Source organism: Vulpes lagopus, chromosome 7 (assembly GCF_018345385.1).
Source record: "Vulpes lagopus strain Blue_001 chromosome 7, ASM1834538v1, whole genome shotgun sequence".
In the NCBI taxonomy this organism is placed as follows: Eukaryota; Metazoa; Chordata; class Mammalia; order Carnivora; family Canidae; genus Vulpes; species Vulpes lagopus.
The window spans coordinates 10057920-10077262 of record NC_054830.1 but is presented as its reverse complement, the minus strand read 5'-3'; the positions used below and the strand labels follow the sequence as shown (position 1 = coordinate 10077262).

General features: G+C 50.9%; 1 protein-coding gene and 1 long non-coding RNA gene across 3 annotated transcripts in view; one reads left to right on the top strand and one right to left on the bottom strand.

Annotated features, from left to right (window-relative positions):
* Positions 1–16259, bottom strand: part of TECR (trans-2,3-enoyl-CoA reductase) — a 25192-nt gene extending 8933 nt beyond the window's left edge. The window contains exon 1 of the mRNA XM_041760791.1: positions 16116–16259. Coding sequence (XP_041616725.1) covers positions 16116–16130 — 15 coding nt within the window. The 5' untranslated portion in view covers positions 16131–16259. The remainder of the gene's footprint in view (positions 1–16115) is intronic.
* The window catches only part of LOC121494407, a 23618-nt gene extending 4275 nt beyond the window's left edge, over positions 1–19343 (top strand). The window contains exons 2-3 of one of the 2 annotated variants that reach the window (XR_005988804.1): positions 3414–3555; positions 17400–19343. This is a non-coding gene — a long non-coding RNA (uncharacterized LOC121494407). Of the gene's footprint in view, positions 1–3413; positions 3556–15446; positions 15953–17399 lie in introns of those variants that run through there. The other variant, XR_005988805.1, reaches the window with a different exon arrangement.

Sequence of the window (19343 nt, the reverse complement as noted above, 5' to 3'; positions counted from 1 at the left end):
CAGCAAGTACAAAGGCCCTGCGGCAGCACTGACCTCAGCATATCTGAGGAGCAGGAGGGCCCTGTGGACAGAACAGAGTGAGTGAGGGGGCAGGGAAGGGACAGGGCAGGTCATTCAGGGCCTTGTGGGCCATGGGGAGGGCTCCGGCTTTTACCCAGAGTGAGGGGGGGCGCCAGGAAGGGTTTGGGAGTAGAGCAGGGGTGGGATCACGTGCTCACAGGCACCTCCTGGGAATCAGACTAGGGCAGAGGCAATAATGGGGGTGGAAGCAGGGAGGTGGCCACAGAGGAGTGAAAAGTGCTGGAAATCTGGACAGACTATAAAGGCAAAAAGCACAGGGTCTGAAGGTCTGAAGGTCTGAAGGAGGTGGGGGAGGGGGGTCTGAAGTTTCTGACCTGAGCCCCAGAAGGGAGCAGTGGCAGGAGCAGGCACCATGTAGGCCAGGTGTGAAGAGCCAAGTTTGTGACTGCTGATCCTGCCGGAGCTGCCGGACAGCCATGGCCCACAGGACCCAGGCCCCCTGCAAGGCCTCCAGGCAGGAGCCCAGCCCCCTCTTGAGCTTCAGCGTCCCCATCTTCACCAACACATCCAGGCCCAGTGCTCCCCAGACCCCTCCCATCTGTGAACAAGACTCAGCAGCCACATCCCAGGGCCCCCTGGGACAAAGGGTAGGGAGAGGCCTGAGGGTCAGCTTGGCTTCCAGGTCACCCTCATCAGCTCCCACTTATGCACCTGGAATTTCTGTGCATCCTAATATGGGACCTGCCCATGGGGATACGTCCAGAACAGCAGGCCCGGAGCTGCAGCACAGACCCCTTTCCTTATCCTCCCCTTTTAGCTGCACAACAACCGAGGGAGCAGGGGCTGTTAGCTCCATTTTTCAGATGAGGAAGCTGAGGTCCAAAGGTTGAGGAGCACACCCAGCCCCCCACCCAGGCCTCTGGGGCCCCACCCCAGCCAGCATGTACCCTGCAGAGGCCCCTGCAGAGACAGCGTGAGGCAGCAGACCCTGCCTCCAGCAGGCTCTCTGGGACCCCACAGGGGTCTGCTTGCCAGGAAAAGGCCTCACAGGTGGGCCACCTTATGTGGAGCCACCAGGGCTGTGGGGGAGTGTGACCTTGGTGGGCAACATCTTCTCCTGGGGCACAAAAGGCCTGCTGTGGGTACCAGCCCTGCTCCGTGCAGCCTGGGACTCTAGGCTGGGCAAAGGCCCTGACACATTCTTTGGCCAAATGGCCCCGGCGCTCATGGCCCCCAAGACCCCCACTCAGGGCCTGAGGGGATGGAGGCCCGGCCTTGAGCAGCAGGGCACCCAGCCAGCTTACCCACTTCATGGGTGCAGAGGTTTGGGCACAGTCGCCTGGACTCAGCAACTAAGCACTTGCAGCTCCCTTTCCCTTCCACTTTCCAGAAATATCGAAATCACACTGCTCATGCCAGGGTGGCTGAGAAGATCTTGGGCTCAGCTGCCAGGAAGCCAGCACAGGCCGCACCTGCTCCGCCAGAAATACCTCCTTCCCCAGTGGCCTCAGCTCGTGACCCCATTTCTCTGAGGTGCCTGGGGCAGTTGCACCAGCCTCCCCAATGTGCCATGGTGGGGGCAGAATGTCACCAAGGCTGGAAGGGCTGGGAGACACTAACGACCCACTCCCAGGCTCTCACCAGCCAGTTCCCACCTCCCACCCTGCTGGCCAGACAAGAGGAGCTAGTGTCTGCCAACGTCCCTAGGCTCTGGGATGGGGGCCAGAGGCTGGCGGAGCACCATGCAGCCGAGCAGCATCCTGGAGAACATTCTCTGGGTGCTCCTGTGACCCCGGGTTGGTCACTGTGATCACAGGAAGCCCAACCTGAAGGGGACACTGAACCAACATGGCAGGGACTCAGGGTCTCAGGCCTATTGACCTGCTACTCACTGGCACCCACAGCCCACGCACATCCCACCCGCCCCGGGGCCGGCACAGGCCTTATCTCCCTGGCCTCCAGGGAACACTGTCCCACCCAGAGCAGAGCTGCCAGGGCCTATGCCATCTGGAAGTGCCTCTGCGAGTAACATCTATCACATGCCTACCTTGTGCCAAGGACTGTGCTAAGGCCTTCACCTGCATAACTCACCTAGCCTCCCCTGGGTCTGTAAGCTAACTGTGACCCCAGTTAGGCAGCTCCAAAATGAGGGGGCCCTCACCCAAGGCTCATGGCCAGGAAGTGCCAGAGCTAGTGCCAACCTGCCTGCCAGGATCCAAAGGCCTTGCTCACCACCATGATGCGATACCACGGCCACTCTGAGGAGGAGAGTTGAATGCCAACAGGAAAAGAAGTGAAGGACAGGCCCCTGGATCTGATTATCTGGAAGGCACCCCCCTCCCTGCTGATACTCCAACTCCAGCACACTCGTCTTGGAGGGTCCAGACTCTGCAGAACATGTCACCCCCACAGGGAGTGCCTTGCAGGGGAGCCCAAGGCCCAAGGGCTGAGCAGGCTTCCCGAGCAGGCCTCAGCCTCTAGAGGCCCCAGCGCACTCAGGTACCAAAGATGAAAGGCCTGTCACCTCCCGACACCACACAGAGGGGCCTAGGCAGGCTCAGCAGTGGCCAGCGGCCTTCACACTTCCTGTCGTGGCCACCGCAGGCAGAACAGCGGAGGTGGGGGGAGGGGGGGACAGCTGGCGACACTGACATGGACACCGACACTGAGTGAGCAGCAGCGCTGCAGAGGCCGGACTCAGACCAGCCTTCCCTGCCTAAGCCTTAGCTTCTCCACCTGCTCAATGGGAATGTTCAGAAGAGGACCTAACACAGACGATGCTCGATGCTCGCGGCCCCAAACCCTGCCTGCTCACTCGACCCCGCTGAAGAGCCCTGGCCTGGGCAACCTAGGAGGGAGCCCAGGGTCTCCGAAGGGGGAGCTGGCACCCACAGCTGCACAAGCTCCTGGGTGACAGATGGGGACAGCCACCTCAACCAGAGCTGCCTTCCTCAAACGGGCCCTGCCCTCTGGAAGAAGCACAACATCATCCCCCTGAGGGACTCCAGTGGCCCAGACCCTCCCAATAGGGCCTCAGCCATTCCCTGGGGTGGTTCCCCACCCCGTCCTTGCCCTACCCCCTGGGGGGCCATGAACACCAAGCACGCAGCCACCACCAGCTTACACTGACCCTGTTGGACTGGCACTGTTACCCCATTTTACAGACAGGGAGGATGAGGCTCAGGAGCATAAGTCACAGCCCAACAACACCTGGCCACAAGCTCCTGGGGCAGGACCCCATCTGGTTTGGCTTAGAAATGAATGCTCTTCCTCCAGGGCTGTCCCTGGCCCTAGAACCTCTAGGGATGGCCCAGCTCTGCCCTCTCTGCACCCCTGCACGACCTGGCCAGGTCGAGGTTGTGACCATGTGTGGTCTCTGCATCTCTGAGCAGGAAGGTGCCATGAGGCCAAGAAGGGGGAAGAGCCAGGAGACACTGAGCCCTGCAAACACAGGCTGATGGGAGCAGCAGGAGAAGCTCACCCAGGCTGACCACCCACCTGCGTCCAGCACTTCCGGCCCACTGTGGCAGGCAGGTTAGTCCACCCCGGAAGCTCTCCCGGAACAGCCCACGCTGGGAGGCCCGTGGCCAGCCTTAAATATATGCACAGCCAACAGCTAATGCCTCCCATACTCACAGTGTGCCAGGCACATTCTTTTTTTTTTTTTTTTTTTTTTTTTTTTTTTGCCGGACACATTCTCAACAAATTATCTTTGACTATTAATCCCCTCTTGGGGAAACAGGCTCATTTCATTCACCGCATATTGACTGAACACCCACTCCATGCTAGGTGCTGTTAAAGACTCTGGGGATTCGATTCAGCTGTGGAGAGAGAGAAACAGAAATCCTTGCCCACATGCAGATGACATTTTAGCGGGAGTGGGGAAGAAAGACAAAGTTATACCTAATGTTAGAAGATGCCATGTGCTACAGGAAAAGCAGAGCAGGAAAAGGAGACAGGCAGTGGAAGGGGAAGGGGGAGTATGCAGTTTTATATCAAGTGGTCAAGAAAGGCCTCCGGAGGAGATGCTGAGACAGGCTCTGAATGCAGTGGAGGAAAGAGCTATTGAGAAATCTGAGGAGAACATCCAGGCAGAGGAAGTGCCTGTGCAAAGGCCCTGAGGTGCAGCATTCTTGGTGTGTTCAAGCAACAGTGCAGAGGCCTGTGGGGCTGGAGGGAGGAAGGGAGAAAGGGACTGGGGGGTGGTGACAGGTTGTGCAGGGTCTCAGAGGCCACATGAAGATTTTGGCTTCTATTCCAAGTGAAGTGGAAACCCTGGAGGGTTCTGGGGGAGCGCAGGGATACGACCTGACTCGGATTCTTAAAGAATTCTTCTGGACTACAGGGGAATAGGTTGGAAACAGGGAGCCCAATTCTGTCAGGATAGAAGATGGCTTACACCAAGGGGCTGGCAAACTATGGCCCATAGGTCAATTTTGGTTCACCGCCCGTTTTTGTATAAAGTAAGATGGTCTTTTACATTTTGAAATGGTTGGAAAAAATTAGAAGAAGCCTGTTTCATGGCATGTGGAAATTACATGAAATTCAAATTTCAGGATCCACGAAGTTGTATTGATGGCCACACTCGTTGGTCAATGTGTCATCTATGGCTGCTTTTCTCCAACGGTTGAGTTGAGAAGATGTCACAGGGGCTGTATGGCCCACAAAGGCCAAAATATTTACTCTCTGGCCGTTCACAGATAAAGCTTGTCAACCCTGGGCCTGGGCCTGGTGCTGGTGGGGGTGCTGATGAGAAGTGGCTGCAGAAGTACTCTGAAGGCTTAGCTACAAGATTTGCTGACTTTGGGATGCAAGGTGTGAGAGAATAAGCAGTCAAACAGCCTAGGAGCTGGGTGACTGGAAGGCTGGAAGTGCCATAACTGGAGCGGGGAAATGTAAGTTTGAGGGAGAATCTGGAGCTCAGGTTTGGATATTCAATCTAAAATGCCCTTCAACAGCCCTATGGAGAGCTCCAGCTCGCTGAGAAAGCACATAAGGCAGAGATGGGGGGATGCCTCTGGAAGCTCCACCAGCCTTTTCTGCTGACTGAGGAGTTCCCGATCATTCTCTCAGGAAACGCTTACTGAGCCCCTCAATGTGCTGGGCCCGTGCTAGGTGCTGGGCTTGATGAATGGAAAGACCTATGTGTGAGAGCAGTATGCTGGGCAATGTTCCAGGTGCTGGGATAGAACGGTGGGCACAGCTGAGAGGCCATGCTCCCCCACCAGACCTGCTCACACTCAAAGGGAACAGGGGCAAAGCATCTATCACCTAGCTATCATCTATCATGTGGTCAGGATATACCAGGTGCTATGAAGAAAAGAAAGCAGGACAGGGGGCCCAGAGCACCACAGGAGGTGGTCAGGGAAAGCCCCTCTAAAGAAGTGTAATTTGAGCCACAGCCAGAATGAAGCCAAAGAGGGAGCACCAGCATGAGGCTCCCTGTGGGAAGTGCAAAGGCCATGAGGCAACATACAGTTTGGCAGGGCTCTGGAACATGCAGAGGCTGGAGCAGAATGGACTTGAGAGTGAGCAGTTGAGGAGAAGGGTGGAGTGGAGGGAGACCCAGACAAGTACTTTAGGAAGTCACCACAACCTGCTCTGGTTTTGAGAAAGATCCCTCTCGCTGCCAGGGGCAAATGTGGAAGCAGACACAGCGGTGAGTCTCAGAAACAACACAGACCAGAGACCTCAATGGGGCCTGACTAGGGCACAGAGGTGCCAAGTTGGGGAAAAGACACTCTAATTCCTGGATTTTTTTTTTTAAAGATTTTATTTATTTATTTATTTATTCATGAGAGACACACACAGAGAGAGAGAGAGAGAGAGAGGCAGAGACACAGGCAGAGGGAGATGCAGGCTCCACACAGGGAGCCCAACACGGAACTCGATCCCGGGACCCCAAGATCACGCCCCGGGTTGAAGGCAGGCGCCAAACTGCCGAGCCACCCAGGGATCCCTAATTCCTGGATCTTGAGACACCACTGATTCAAACCAAGTCACCAATTTGAGGGAGGGGGGACTATCTACACAAATATAGGATCTATACGTATATCTCAATCAACTTAAGGAACATGAAAACACCAAGGGGGGAAGACTGTGCATGCTGGGATGGAAGGAGGACAGCTGAGGAGTGCAGGATTTCTGGAATGTTTATTAGGCCTACCTGTGACTTTTTTTTTTTAATAGGCCTACCTGTGTTGTTTTTTTTTTTTTAAGATTTTATTTATTTATTCATGAGAGACAGAGAGAGTGGGGCAGAGACACAGGCAGAGGGAGAAGCAGGCTCCTTGCAGAGAGCCTGACGTGGGACTCGGGTCTCTAGGATCACACCTTAGGCTGAAGGTGGCGCTAAACCACTGGGCCACCAGGGCTGCCCCCTACCTGTGTCTTTAAAGGGAATGGTGAAGTAAGAGGAAAAGCCTGGCTCTCACAGTTAAGGAAGGGGTCCGGGAAGATGCCCTTGGCCATGTTCCCCCTGCAGCATTACCTGTGAGCAGCACCCTGAGCCCCACAGGCCTCTGCTGGCTCCACTCTCTGGTCGACAGTAAAATGAAGCAAGGGAAAATGAACCCAGGAATTCTGTATGCACATCCTTCCCCGTGCCTTCTCTCTCCGGCATACATGGTCACTTGTTTCACAGCATCTACTGAAGCCCCTGCCAGGGGCCAAGGCTTACAGAAGGTACTAAGTCCTATGTGCAGAGAACTAAAACAGAAGAGGCACCAGGGTCATGAGTGTGGCATGCAGGGTCATGTGAATCTCTCAGAGGAGGTGGCATGCAAGCTGAGCCCTGAATGATGGCATTCCAAGATGGGAAGGGCAAAGCCACCTCTCCTGAAATACTGTTATTTAGGACAGGGGTTGCTCGGCTCAACCCAGCCCTGTCCTGAACAGGGACAGTGACAGTGGTTGACAGTGGCTCTCCATCCCCAGCCAGAAGATTTTGTTAGACTTTAGTCTCTGGAGTGAATAGTATTCAACAACATACTGTTTCAAACTGCACACATCCCTCCCAAGAATTCTGATACTCCCCTCAGACACCACAAACAGCTATGTTCCCCCAAGCCCACCACCGCCCACCTGAGTCAGACTCCTGAGGGGTCATAGGAAACAGCTTCTCCCCACAAGAAGAGTGGAGGCTCCAGTTCTTTGAGCTCTATCCTGCTTCCTGATGATCTATGATGCTCCAGTGACAGTTGCTAAACCGCCCTCCCCCAAATTTGGCCGACCTGCCCTCACCCGGAGGACAGACACCATTCCCACGGGCCCCACCAATCTGGCATGGACCCAGCCAGTGCTCCTGGCCCCATTATAAAGGAAAAACAGAGTTCAGAAGGACCTGGACAATGGCACAAGCCCTGCAGTCTGCAGGGCTCACTGAATGGCCTGGGGACATGCTTACATAAGAGCCTGGTTCGAGCAGGGACAGGGACAGGGCTGTGCCAGCCTGCCAGTCACCATGACCTACTGAGAGGCCCTTTATCCCTCAGAGGACTGGGAAAAGCTCGTGGCCCATCTCTAACTAACCACGGGACTGGAAACGGGGGGAGACCCAAACACCATCCACCACCCACTAGTCAGTAATAAGAAACAACTACTCTGTGCATTTATGTAACAAACACCTAAAACAAGAAGAGCCCCCCAAGGACCTAAAAATAAACCGCCCTCTAAAAGTTTAACTGTTAGGACAAATCAACAGAAAAGGGACTTCATCACGCTCAGGATAAAGTCCATGGGTCTCTCTATCCAGTCGGCCTCATCATTCAACATGGGACACCCACAAAGTATGGCCTCCAGGCCTTGGCACCAACTGCCCCCCTGCCCCTGTCATCCCTTCCCTAAAACCCCTGTCCTCAGGCCTCAGTTTAGATGAAAAGACCTTGAGGGCAAAAGCTGTGGTTCGTTCACCCCAGTATTCCTGAGGTAGGACAGGTACAGAAAAGAACGTTGAACGAATGAACTAATGAGTCAATGACAGACAAAAACAGTGGATTGCCACAACAGGAGAACGCTTGGATGAGGACAACCTGTCAGGATCCTACAAGGCCAAGGGCAGGTGCTATGCCGGAAGCTCGTGGTGAGACCAAGTGTGAGGAGGAGCAGGATGATATGGAACAGGCCAATCTGGGGATAGGTAAGGCTAGGTAAATTCCCAGGTGGTCACTTGGTTATTTGGACCACGGCTGGGCTGGACCTGGGGCTCCTGACCAAGGAACCATAAGAAGCCAGCTTCCCTCGATCAGGATCACTAAGGACTAACTCAGCCCAACACATGAGACACAGTTCTCAGCCAGGTCCCAGCAGCAGCCCCACAATCACCCTTCTGCTCTCCAGGAGCCTGACCACAGAAGATGCATTTACTCATCAAATTGTTCATTTCAACAAGGAGGCCCTGGCCAGATGCTGGGGAAGCTGCAGGAAAGAGATACAAAAAAGAGTCCCTCCCCTCATGGAGCTCAGTCTGACCATGAAGTACCCAAATGAAAATGCAACCACAGCCAGAGGGGGGCCAGAAGGAGAGGAACAGGGTGCTGGGGGATGAGGTGGGGGTCCTACTCCAGGTAGGATGGTCCAGGAAGGCCTCTCTGCATGACTTTAAAGCTGAGCTCTCAATAATAAGAAGGGACCCTGACAGAAGCGGGGGGGTACTCAGATTAAGCCTCTGCCTTCAGCTCAGGTCATGATCTCGTGGTCTTGGGATCAAGTCCCTCATTTCCCTCTCCTCCCCACTTGTGCTCTCTGTCACTGCCTCTCTCTCTCAAATAAATTAAAGATTTTATTTATTTGAAAGAGAGAGAGATAGCCAGACAGAGAATGAACGGGGGGGGGGGGGGGGAGGGAGAAGCTGGCTCCTCACTTAGTAGGGAGCCTGACACGGGCCAATCCCAGAACCCTGGGATCATGACCTGAGCTGAAGGCAGACTCCCAACTGACTGAGCCACCCAGACACCCCCATAAATAAAATGAAAGAAAGAAAGAAAGAAAGAAAGAAAAGAAAAGAAAAGAAAAGAAAAGAAAAGAAAAGAAAAGAAAAGAAAAGAAAAGGAAAAAAAAAAAAAAGAAGGGACCAGGGGAAAATGAGGAAGAGCGTTTCTGGCTGAGGAACCAGCATGTGCTCAGGGCAGGAGCATGGCTGCGGGTGTTTGAGGAGATGAAAAACAGAAGTTTAGGGATGAATGAGGAAAGCAGGGGACAGAGGATGACAAAAAGTCTCTGAGGGATGGTTTTGAGCCACAAGTGCTAAGATCTTTCCATTTACATGAGAAAAGACCCTTTGGCTGCTATTGGGTGGGAAACATGGCCAGGAGGGACAAGAACAGAGGCTGCCCTGCTTCTGAGTGACTAGGGAATGGTAACATCAGAAGACCAGGCTCACCTGAAGCACCCACTTCTTGGGACGATTTTTTATCACAATAAGGCAAAAAGTAGGTTCTGACTGTGCTCCCACTTCACCAAGGATCTTCCCGTGGAGAAAAAGTAGATCCCAAAATCTGACTTCCAATGTGTGTGGCAGTGTATCAAGACTGATCACGGGCTTCTTCCTCCATCTTCTGGGCCTATTGTTTAGCATGAATCCATCTCCAGCAGCATGTCCAAATGAATCAAGCCTCCATGGCCTTGTTCACAGGCAAGTTTTAAGGCATTCAAAAGAGGCCACGCACAGAAAGCATTTCTAATAACTTGACTGACTGGTCATCCGTCCAACAATTTGTCCTTAATGCTCTGTATCTTGACTGTGGGCCAAGAAGCGTGCTGGGCACTCTACACCCCCCGTGGCCCTCTGAGACAGGTGTCCTTATCCTGGCTTCACAGCTGGGAACACTGAAGCTCAAGCAGGTAAAGTGCCTGTCCCAAGGGCAGACCCAGTGGCCTCCAAAGATCATGTCCTTCACGACCACAGACTTCATTCTTCCTCAGTGCACAAGGACCTGGGCCCACCCACAGGGAAGCCCCCTCTGGTCTAGCAGAACCCTGGCTCTGCCACTCACCGTGGGATCAAGGGTGCATCGCTTCACTTTTTTGTGGCCCAGTTTCCCCACCTGTCAAACAGAGACAAGAACAGTCCCTCCCTCACAGATGTATTATGAGGATTAAGTGAGTTAACAGATAAATAGCAGTAAGAATAAGTATAACATCAGTAGTGTATTGATGACGAGGGCGATGCTCTGGCTGTCCCCGGGTATTAAGACATCCTCAGCTGCCACTGGCAACAGCAGCAAGAAGGTGTTAAGACGTAGGCTGAACTCAACCAGCCCAACGTCTCCGGCCAAACCTGTCAGTGAGAGTGCAGAGATTCCCGACCAAACTCAACTGTGTCATCGAGTCCCTTCCTAGCACAGTCCCCACTCAGGGCTGTCAACTCTCCACTTACCTCTCCTCAGGAACGAGCTATTCAAGAGGCTCTGCGCAGCTCGCAGCTCAGGGGAGCTCCTGAGTCCCATCCTGCGCTCACCCACTCCTGCCACTAAGATCCTCCTACTCACCGACCCCCCCTCAGCCCCGCCTCCACCCCGCCTGCTCGCCTAGGCCCCGCCCACTCCTAAGTCCCGCCCCACCATCCCACCCCCGGCCCCGCCCTCTACTTAAGCCCGGCTTTTCCCATCCCGCCCAAACCCAGGCTCCCAGCCTGTGGCACACCAACACGAGGAAGGTCTTTACACCTCACGGTGGCATTCCTGGCTTGCCAGTCCCAATCGGGCTCTCACTTCTAGAATTTCGAGGGGCAAATAAGCCCATCCAACCCTAGGGCCAAGGGAGACCGTCCGCCAGCAGTCCACGCTGACCCACGGAGCCCCTCCCACGCTCCCTCCAGGGATGCTCCCATGCTCCCTCCCTGGGAACAATGGAACAGCACAGCCCACCTGGCCACCAGCAGCCTCTGGAAGCATCAGCTCGGCCAAAAACAACATAAGCAAACCCAGGGCTAAAGTCCGGCTACACTGCTTCCTGACTCTGTGACCTTCTGCAACTTAATTTGCTTCTCTTAGCCTCCGTTTCTTTATATGTAAAGTAGAATACTTGCCCACCTGATTCCTCTTCTCTGGATTAGGAACCAGACAGACCTAGGTCTGGATCCTGTCTCTGCCACGACGTGACCTTGGGCAAGTTCCCTCGCCTTTCTCAGCCTTGGGTTCCTTATCCACAAATGGGGGGACAGAGTACGCCACCTCTCAGGTTTTCGGATGGACACAATAAAAGTGACCTGTCCCTGCTATTAACCCAGCAGGACTATCCAGCCCAAGAAAAGATACCAACCAGCATCCCAGCCTATCTACAAATGCAAAATCAAAGCCAAAGAAAGGCATTTTGGGAAGGCCTATTCTTTTGCTGCAGCACACAGAAGGGGGTTTAGAGTGAAGAGACCAAGCAATCCCTGTGTCAGAACACAACACCTGTCTGCAAACAGGCACCAAATTTAAGGTACAAAAGTCAAAGGGATCAACATATTAAAATAGAGGCTCAGGGATGCCTGGGTGGCTCAGCGGTTGGGTGTCTCCCTTCGGCTCCGGATGTGATCCCAGGGCTCCGGGATCCGTCCCACATTGGGCTCCTGCATGGAGCCTGCTTCTCCCTCTACCTGTGTCTCTGCCTCTCTGTCTCCCATGAATAAAAAAAATCTTTAAAAATAATAAAAATAATAAAATAAAAGCTCAATAGCCAGAAAAACCCTAACTACCCCTCACCTATTCCAAAAGGACAAGAATTCAGAAGAAAAAATACAAAAAATAGCAGACACCCAGATCCCACCTCCCAGATTTAACAGATATTTATATTAGATTCCTTTTTTTTTTTAATAAAACGGACAGAGCTAAAGCCTTCCCCGACCCCTCTATCTCCAAGCAATGGTTCCTCTAACTGTGTAATTCCCACACATTTCTGACCTCTAACTGCAATTTATCCTTTTACTATATACATATCCATGAGCAATATAAGTCTCATTTGGTACTTTTTTAAATGTATCGAACCTCTTCCAACATGGTTTTTTCCACTCAACAGGATGTCTGGAGATTTACTGAAGGACTCGGTAATCAAACTAGATTTTCTTTCACAGAACAGAACTGTGCACAACAGTAAAAAGAAATGAACCAGAGCTACATGTAGCGCCTCCCCTTTTATGCATATCCTTTGATGATATATTTCCAGCAATTTCGTAACATTCTTTAATATTAGCCTTTGCTTTCACAGTAGGTTTCATTTGCCCCCAAGGAGCAGCCTCAGAAAGGCTCAAAGAGGTTAATCAAGCTGTCCTGGTCACACAATTATTTACTGAGTGGCAGAGCCAGGATTCAGCCCCAGGCCTGTCTACAGCCCACACATGTATGACACCATGACAGGCTGGTTAACTTTCTCCTTAATTTTCACCTTCCCGTCTAGTTTTCTGGCTCTACACAATTGCCTCCAGACCAGAACTCTACTTCCAGAACTTTCACATACTTATGCCTGTGGAGGAAGCTGAAGCAAAACTTGCCTGTGGCAAGGTACTATGTTGGCCTAGGATTATTTGCAAAACAAGCACCAACTGAATGACCCTTTTTTGTGGGAGTAGAGGATCCTAAATGAGGGCAGTGGGGACCCCAAGAGGATGAGACTTCCTCAGCTGCAGGTACCCAGCTTGGAGGTACTGATCTTCCCAGGAATTAACAAACTCATATACAAGATGCAGCAGCTGTTTTTCAGTTAATACTGGGATCATTCCTTTGACCTTTCATTTGCAATGGCAAAAACAGCAATGAAAAAAAAAATATCCTGTAGCCTTGGATAAGCAGGATAAGCAGTTCTCTTATCAACCCTGATCTGACCCCAAGACAATTCCAAGGCCTGCTCTGGTCTTCCAAGGAAACTACATCAGCCAGGACCCAAGAGTGATCTACCCTATCTGCTTCATCTCAATTAGGCCACTGCAGGGATACTTTTTCCTCCTGGATCACAGAGGGAACACGGGCAGTGACAGTAAACTGTTACTGAAACAGCAAGAAATCCACCCTCCAGCCGGAACCCTACCTGCCATAATATCAGCCATCAGCCCTCATTAATAAGCAGCGTGATACTCGGGTGCATCTCATACCTTTCTGAGCATCACGTCTATCCTTTGTAAACTGCACTTCGAGTCTCTCTCAGAGCCACAAAGGTCTTTTGAGGGAGGCTATCCCCTCAGTGGACTGGGGGTCACTTGGGGTGAAAGGATGGACTCAGTCCAAAATAGAAATATATTCTTTGATCTAGATCATTGGAACCTTTACTCAAACTTTGTTAAATGGGACTGAAAGCATCCCTGCTATTTTTATTGATCTACAACAAACACTTGGAGTAAAACTTAATCTGCTGTGAAACTGGGACAGGAGACAAAGGCTCCTCCCACACAGAAACTGTAGCTATCACCCCAGAGGGTACTTGGCAAATGTTCGCAAAGAATAATAGATAACACAGCAAAATACCTTTTTTTCCCCTCCACGGTCACTTTGGGGTTTTTGTTTGTTGAATACATTTTTTTCTTTTTTTCTTTTTTTTTAAGATTTTCTCCATTTATTTATGAGAGAGTGAGAGAGAGCAGGGGGAGAAACACAGGAGAGGGACAAACAGACTTCACACTGAGCAGACAGCCAGATGCAGGGGGCTGATCCCACAACACTGAGATCACAACTGAGCCAAAACCAAAACTCAGATGTCCAACTGAATGACCACTCAGGTGCCCCTCCCAGGTTACTTTGAACAGTGGGTTTAAAGCTCACCTGTCCTTCTGGGAGGAAAAAGATTGCAGTGAAGTAGAACATGTTCTCCAGTCCAAACAATGGTGTCAGGCTGTGCCCAGCTTCTGGAAGAAAAGTGCTCACCCCAAGTGTCCTCAGAGGCCTACTTTATCTAGCTGCTAACTAAGAAAACTAAAATTAACTCTATTTTGCAAAATGCCACATGGAGGGATCCGAGTGGCTCAGCGGTTTAGTGCCTGCCTTCCGCCTGGGGCTTGATCCTGGAATCCCAGGATCAAATCCCATGTCGGGCTCCCTGCATGGAGTCTGCTTCTCCCTCTGCCTGTGTCTCTGCCTCTCTTGCTCTCTCTCTGTGTCTCTCATGAATAAATAAATAAAATCTTAAGAAAAAAAAATGCCACATGGATCTTCCATCCTGCATCTTTTGAACTGTGGCCTTTTCTCCAAGATTGTAAGAAGGTCTGAGAGGGAAAACTAGATTAGAACTTTATCTATAATCATAAAGTTTAATGAGGCATCAGAGATTATAGAATCCTACCTCCTCATTCTTGGTACTAGGTCAAAAATGAGTGTGGACTTCTTCTGGGGTAAAGTTTTCAAAGACTCTGGGTTAATTACCAAAAATAATAACAAAAGGGACAGATGCAGCTAGCAGTATTCAACTTGTAAATAAAAACAAGGACTGTCTTTCACTTATATGTGAGGTACCTCATGTGGTCAACTTTCATAGAGATAGAAGGTAGTATGGTGGGGGCACCTGGGTGGCTCATTCAGTTAAGCCTCTGACTCCTGATCTCAGCTCAGGTCTTGATATCAGGGTCATAAGTTCATACTCCATACCGGGTAGTCAAAAAAAAAAAAAAAGAAGAAGAAAGAAAGAAAAGAAAGAAAGAAAGAAAGAAAGAAAGAAAGAAAGAAAGAAAGAAAGAAAGAAAGAAAAGAAAGAAAGAAAAAGAAAGGAAAGGAAAGGAAAGGAAAGGAAAGGAAAGGAAAGGAAAAGGAAGGAAAGGAGGAAGGAAGGGAGGAAGGAGGAGGGAGGGAAAAGAAAAGTAAGAAAAGAAAAAAGAAAAGAAAAGAGAAAAAGAAAGAAAAAGAAAAAGAGAAAGAAAAAGAAAAATAAAGCAGTATTATGGTTGCCAGGGACCGGGAGGAATGGGGAATAGGTAGTTCTTGTTTAATTGGGACAGAGTTTCAGTTTTGCAAAATCAAAAGGAAAGAGTTCTGGAGGTGGATGGTGGTGATGGTTGCACAATGTGAATGTACTTAATGCCACTGAACAGGAACTTCCAATGGTTAGATGGTAAATTTCATGTTTTGTGTATTTTGCCACAATTTTTTAAATTGAGGAGAAAAAAAATTATACTTCTACCTGCTGGTTTTCATTTGGGGACCAGTGTGTGGCCTAGGAGCTGGCAACTAAGACTCTGTTGTCCTGAGTTCCTCTCTCTGTCCTGCATTTACCATCTGGGGGCCTTTGGGCAAGTCATTTGACATCTGAGACTATTTCTTCACCTATAAAAATGGAAATAATAATAGTCTCCGACCTCAGAGGCCTATGAGGATAACAAAATAAGGTAACAGAATCTCATAGCACAAGAGTAATCTGACGCTAAATTATTAGTATGCGTTTTAACAATAAACTAGTTTATTACTTAATGTTATTTAAAAGTCAATAATGACCAAATAATTAAATTATGAATATGATATTGTCAGCTTAGGTCGCTAGGCGCATCGGAAGACTTCGTTTTAAGGGAAAAAGCAGCCCAAGTTAGGAGTCAGAAGACCTGGGCTTCCAGAACGGCTGTGGCAACGAGATTTCTCCCTGGTGACACGCAGGGGTTGACAGAGATGATCTCTTAGATTACCAAAGAGCAAGATCAGCTTTGCTGTTCGGCGGGAGCCAGCCCTGAAACTGCACCTCCCTCACCGCCTAAGCTTCCCCGGGACGTCCGGGTCGAGGGAAGGGGTCCAAAGGTCGTGCCCGAGAAGGCTGACTGCAAAGCCCCTTCCTAAACCTGAGAGGTGGCACGGTGCAAGCTTGTACAAGACACCCCCGAATCGGGAGCGAGCGTCCCGCACCTTTGTTCCTCCCCGCCCGCTGGGAGAACTGCAAGGAACCTGCCAGCTTCCCAGATCCTGCAGAGACCCCCAAGAAAAGGCACCCCCAAAACAGCCTGGGTAGCAGAATTATAAATACCCCTCTGCACATGCGCACTGCGACTTACGAGTGGCCCCGGGGCACAACGAGCGCCCACTGCGCGTGCGCCGTCCCGCTCGCCCTTTGGGGCGCAGGAGCAGAATGGGGGGATCCCGCGGTCCCGCGAAGAAGAAAAACGAATGAGTCTGCAGCGGCCGCTCGGTGCAGGTTTCCTCGTTCCTTACCTCATAGTGCTTCATGGCTCCCTCACACGGCCCCCTACTGCTCCTGCCGCTGCCGCTGTCTACCCGCGCGCGACAAGAAACAGGGTCCCTCACGCGCTCGCGACGGCCGCGCGAGACTAACCTCGGTTCCGCGTCGGCCCCTCCCCTCCCTGCCGCGCGCGTCCCTACAGCCAATCAGCGCGTGGGGCGCTCACCTTCGACCCCGCCCCACGAGGATGGTCTTGAGCGAGGACTCGCCACGAGGCTGGCCAATCAGCTTGCGGGACACACCGAGGGGGCGGAGCGCAGGCTAGACTGGACGAGCGGAAAGGTGCTTGGCCACCCACCAATCAAAAGGAGGCCTCAGCGCCGCGCGCCCGCGCCCCTTCCCCGCCCCTTGGTGGCGTCGCTGTGGAAACCAAGGGAAGCGACGGTTACCTTAAAGCTGGGGGCGGGAGCAAAAAGTTGAGTGACAGGAAGGGCAGCATCCGCCAGAGCAGCATCCGCCCAGCGGGAGGCGTGGCTGTGTGAATTCCCAGGTGGGCAGCCCCCTGGGTAATGGGGAGCAACCTGAAAGGGCTAGGTGCTGGGGGCGTGTGCTGGGGGGCCTGGATGGAGAGGCCTATCCCGCGAGGGGGCCCCCATCTGTCATGAATGGGAGGGAAAGAAAGGGGAAATGAATGACGAAAAGCCCCCTGGGGGGCGTCCCTCAACTTGCAACCTGAGCCCTGACCCCATTCAGGGGGGTGCAAGCCCCGCTTGTAGGCCTGGGCGGTGGGGGGGGGGGGGGGAAGGCCCACACTTGTCTACCTGTGTTGTCCAGTATGGTCACCACTGGCCACATGTGGCTACTGAGCCTTTGAAATGTGGCCAGTGCAGATTAATATGTGCCATAAATGTAAAACAGTATGAAAGGGAGAATGTAAAAAAAAAAAAAAAATCATTAATAACCTTTTATGTTAATTACAAGTTGAAATGATAATATTTTGGATATATTAGATTAACATGGATTATTACAATTAAGTTCTCCTGTTTCCTTTTACTTTTTTAACATGCCTATTAGAACATTTAATATCACAGACCTGGCTTGCATTTGTGGTTGGCAGTTGTGCCTGACCCTGGCTTTACTGGACACTGCTGGTCTGTGATCATGCCATGCTTTTGCTCCTTTGATTGTCATGAGCAGGCTGGGGAAGTTGGATGCCACTACACACACCCCTGCACACACTGAAGATTTCAGGATGGGGTACAGAGTGAGTAGCACCTGGCACACTCCCTTACCTTCTCTCTTTCTCCTGGTTCCAGCCCCCGGCCCAAGCCTTCATCAACTGTGGAATCCTCTGGAACTTAGAGGCCTGACATCAGCAACTTGGTCAGAAGTCCTCAAAGGTAAATCCCTATTCACAGCAGAGCAGGGTGGGGCAAGGTGAGTCAGTGCTTAGCATTTAGTCATACAGGTTCAGTTCTGGAAACTTCTGAAGCTACAGTATTGGGGGACCTGTGATTTCCAGTAAAGGAAGCCAAGGCCGTGGTCTTCAGAAACTATCTTTTTCAGCAGGCCTATCTGGGCAAAGGAGATGAAAACATAAAAGTGTTTTATAATTGTGCTTTCAAAAAGACAGATCTTTTTCTGTCGGCTGGTATAGGGCTTATAGTATCTTGAGATCCTTTGTGATCTGGACAGGCTTCACTACCTGCCCTCATTGATGGGGACAGGAGGAGTAATCATTTAGAGACCAAAAGTTAAAATCCTACCAAGTTGAGTTACTTGAGACATCTAAGTGTGAAGTGCTGAGGGGCACAGTTGAACCCCTGAAATCTAGCCAAGTTTTGCTACTTTGCCCTGTCAACTTCCAGCTTCTCTAATGTGGGCTGGGTCGGCGTGTCTTCTGTATTACTGCATTCCAGCTAGGTAATGTGTGTGCAGTCCAAATGGATGTCATTTTGGGCAGAGTCCACCTCCACTCCTACGGTCTCAGAACATTCCGGAATTTACCTTTCAAGGCTGTTTCCCTGAGCCCCACACTCACTCAGTAGGCACCAAATCATTTTGTGAACCTACTCTATTGCGTGCCAACAAGGGATTATCTCCACCCTCTCCTCACCCACAAGAAGCTCATAGAAAGGCAGGATCCAGCCCAAAAAAGGACAATTCCTCTTTTTGACGGATATTGAAGATGCCAGGACCCCTTGTTGGCCTCATCCGGCTTCCAATAACCAGGCTGTCAGCAGAAATAATACCCACCTTCAAAATGAAGACTGGCCACTGTTCAAACAATTCATGATACCGTACTGAGGCTCTGACTGTGCCTGTCAGTTAGGGACAGCTAGACCCTGCTTCTGTCCCCAGCACCCCCAGCACAGTGGCTAATTTATAACAGCCACAACTAGATACGCTTAGTGGTTGCTGACAAGCAAACAAGCCTCTTAAGACAAGTTTTGAAGGGGAAATTCCAGAAAGATCTTGTGCTGTGGCAGCACTAAAGGATGAGCCGGGGCCTCCTTGGATCTCATATTTGGGGGAACCCATGGCCATTGAATGTTGAAGTTCTGGTGTGTCTATCTGTCTCACAAGCTCCTTTTGTATTTCCCCTGGGTAGGTAAGGTAGGATCTTGATTTCTTTGGGAACCTGGCTTGGCTGGTTTTGGGGTATGTGCTGGAGCTGGTTCCAGCTGTGTGAGAGAAGGTGAAGCCTAGAGCAGACAAGCCAGGGCTGGTTAGCAACTTTCCACTGTGTCAGGATCCCCAGAGAGAGGCTTCCCAAGTCCCATATCTTGCCTTTGTTATTTGTTTTAAAGTCCATAGAATTTTCTTTTTATTGAGTTTATTATAACTTACATACAGTAAAATTTACCTTTTTTTAATGTATAGGTCTGAATATATATAGTTTTGTAACTAACATCAGTGTCCAGATATATAGCATTTCCATCATCCCCCCAAATTCTCTTGTGTCACTTTGTAACACATTCCAGCCCCCAGCAACCAGCGATCTGCTTTCTTCCCTAATACTTTTACCTTTTCCAGAATCCCTTATAAAATGGAATCACAACACTACGACTCAGAGAGCCTTTTGAGTCTGGCTTCTTTCACTAACATAATGCATTTGAAGTTCATCAGCACTGTCTTCTGTACAAGTAGCTCCATCCTTTCTTATGGCTGAATAGTGTTCCACCATGTGGCTGGACCACAGTTTATCCATTCTCCTGAAGGACATTTAGGTTTTTACGATTTTTTAAGATGTCATTTAT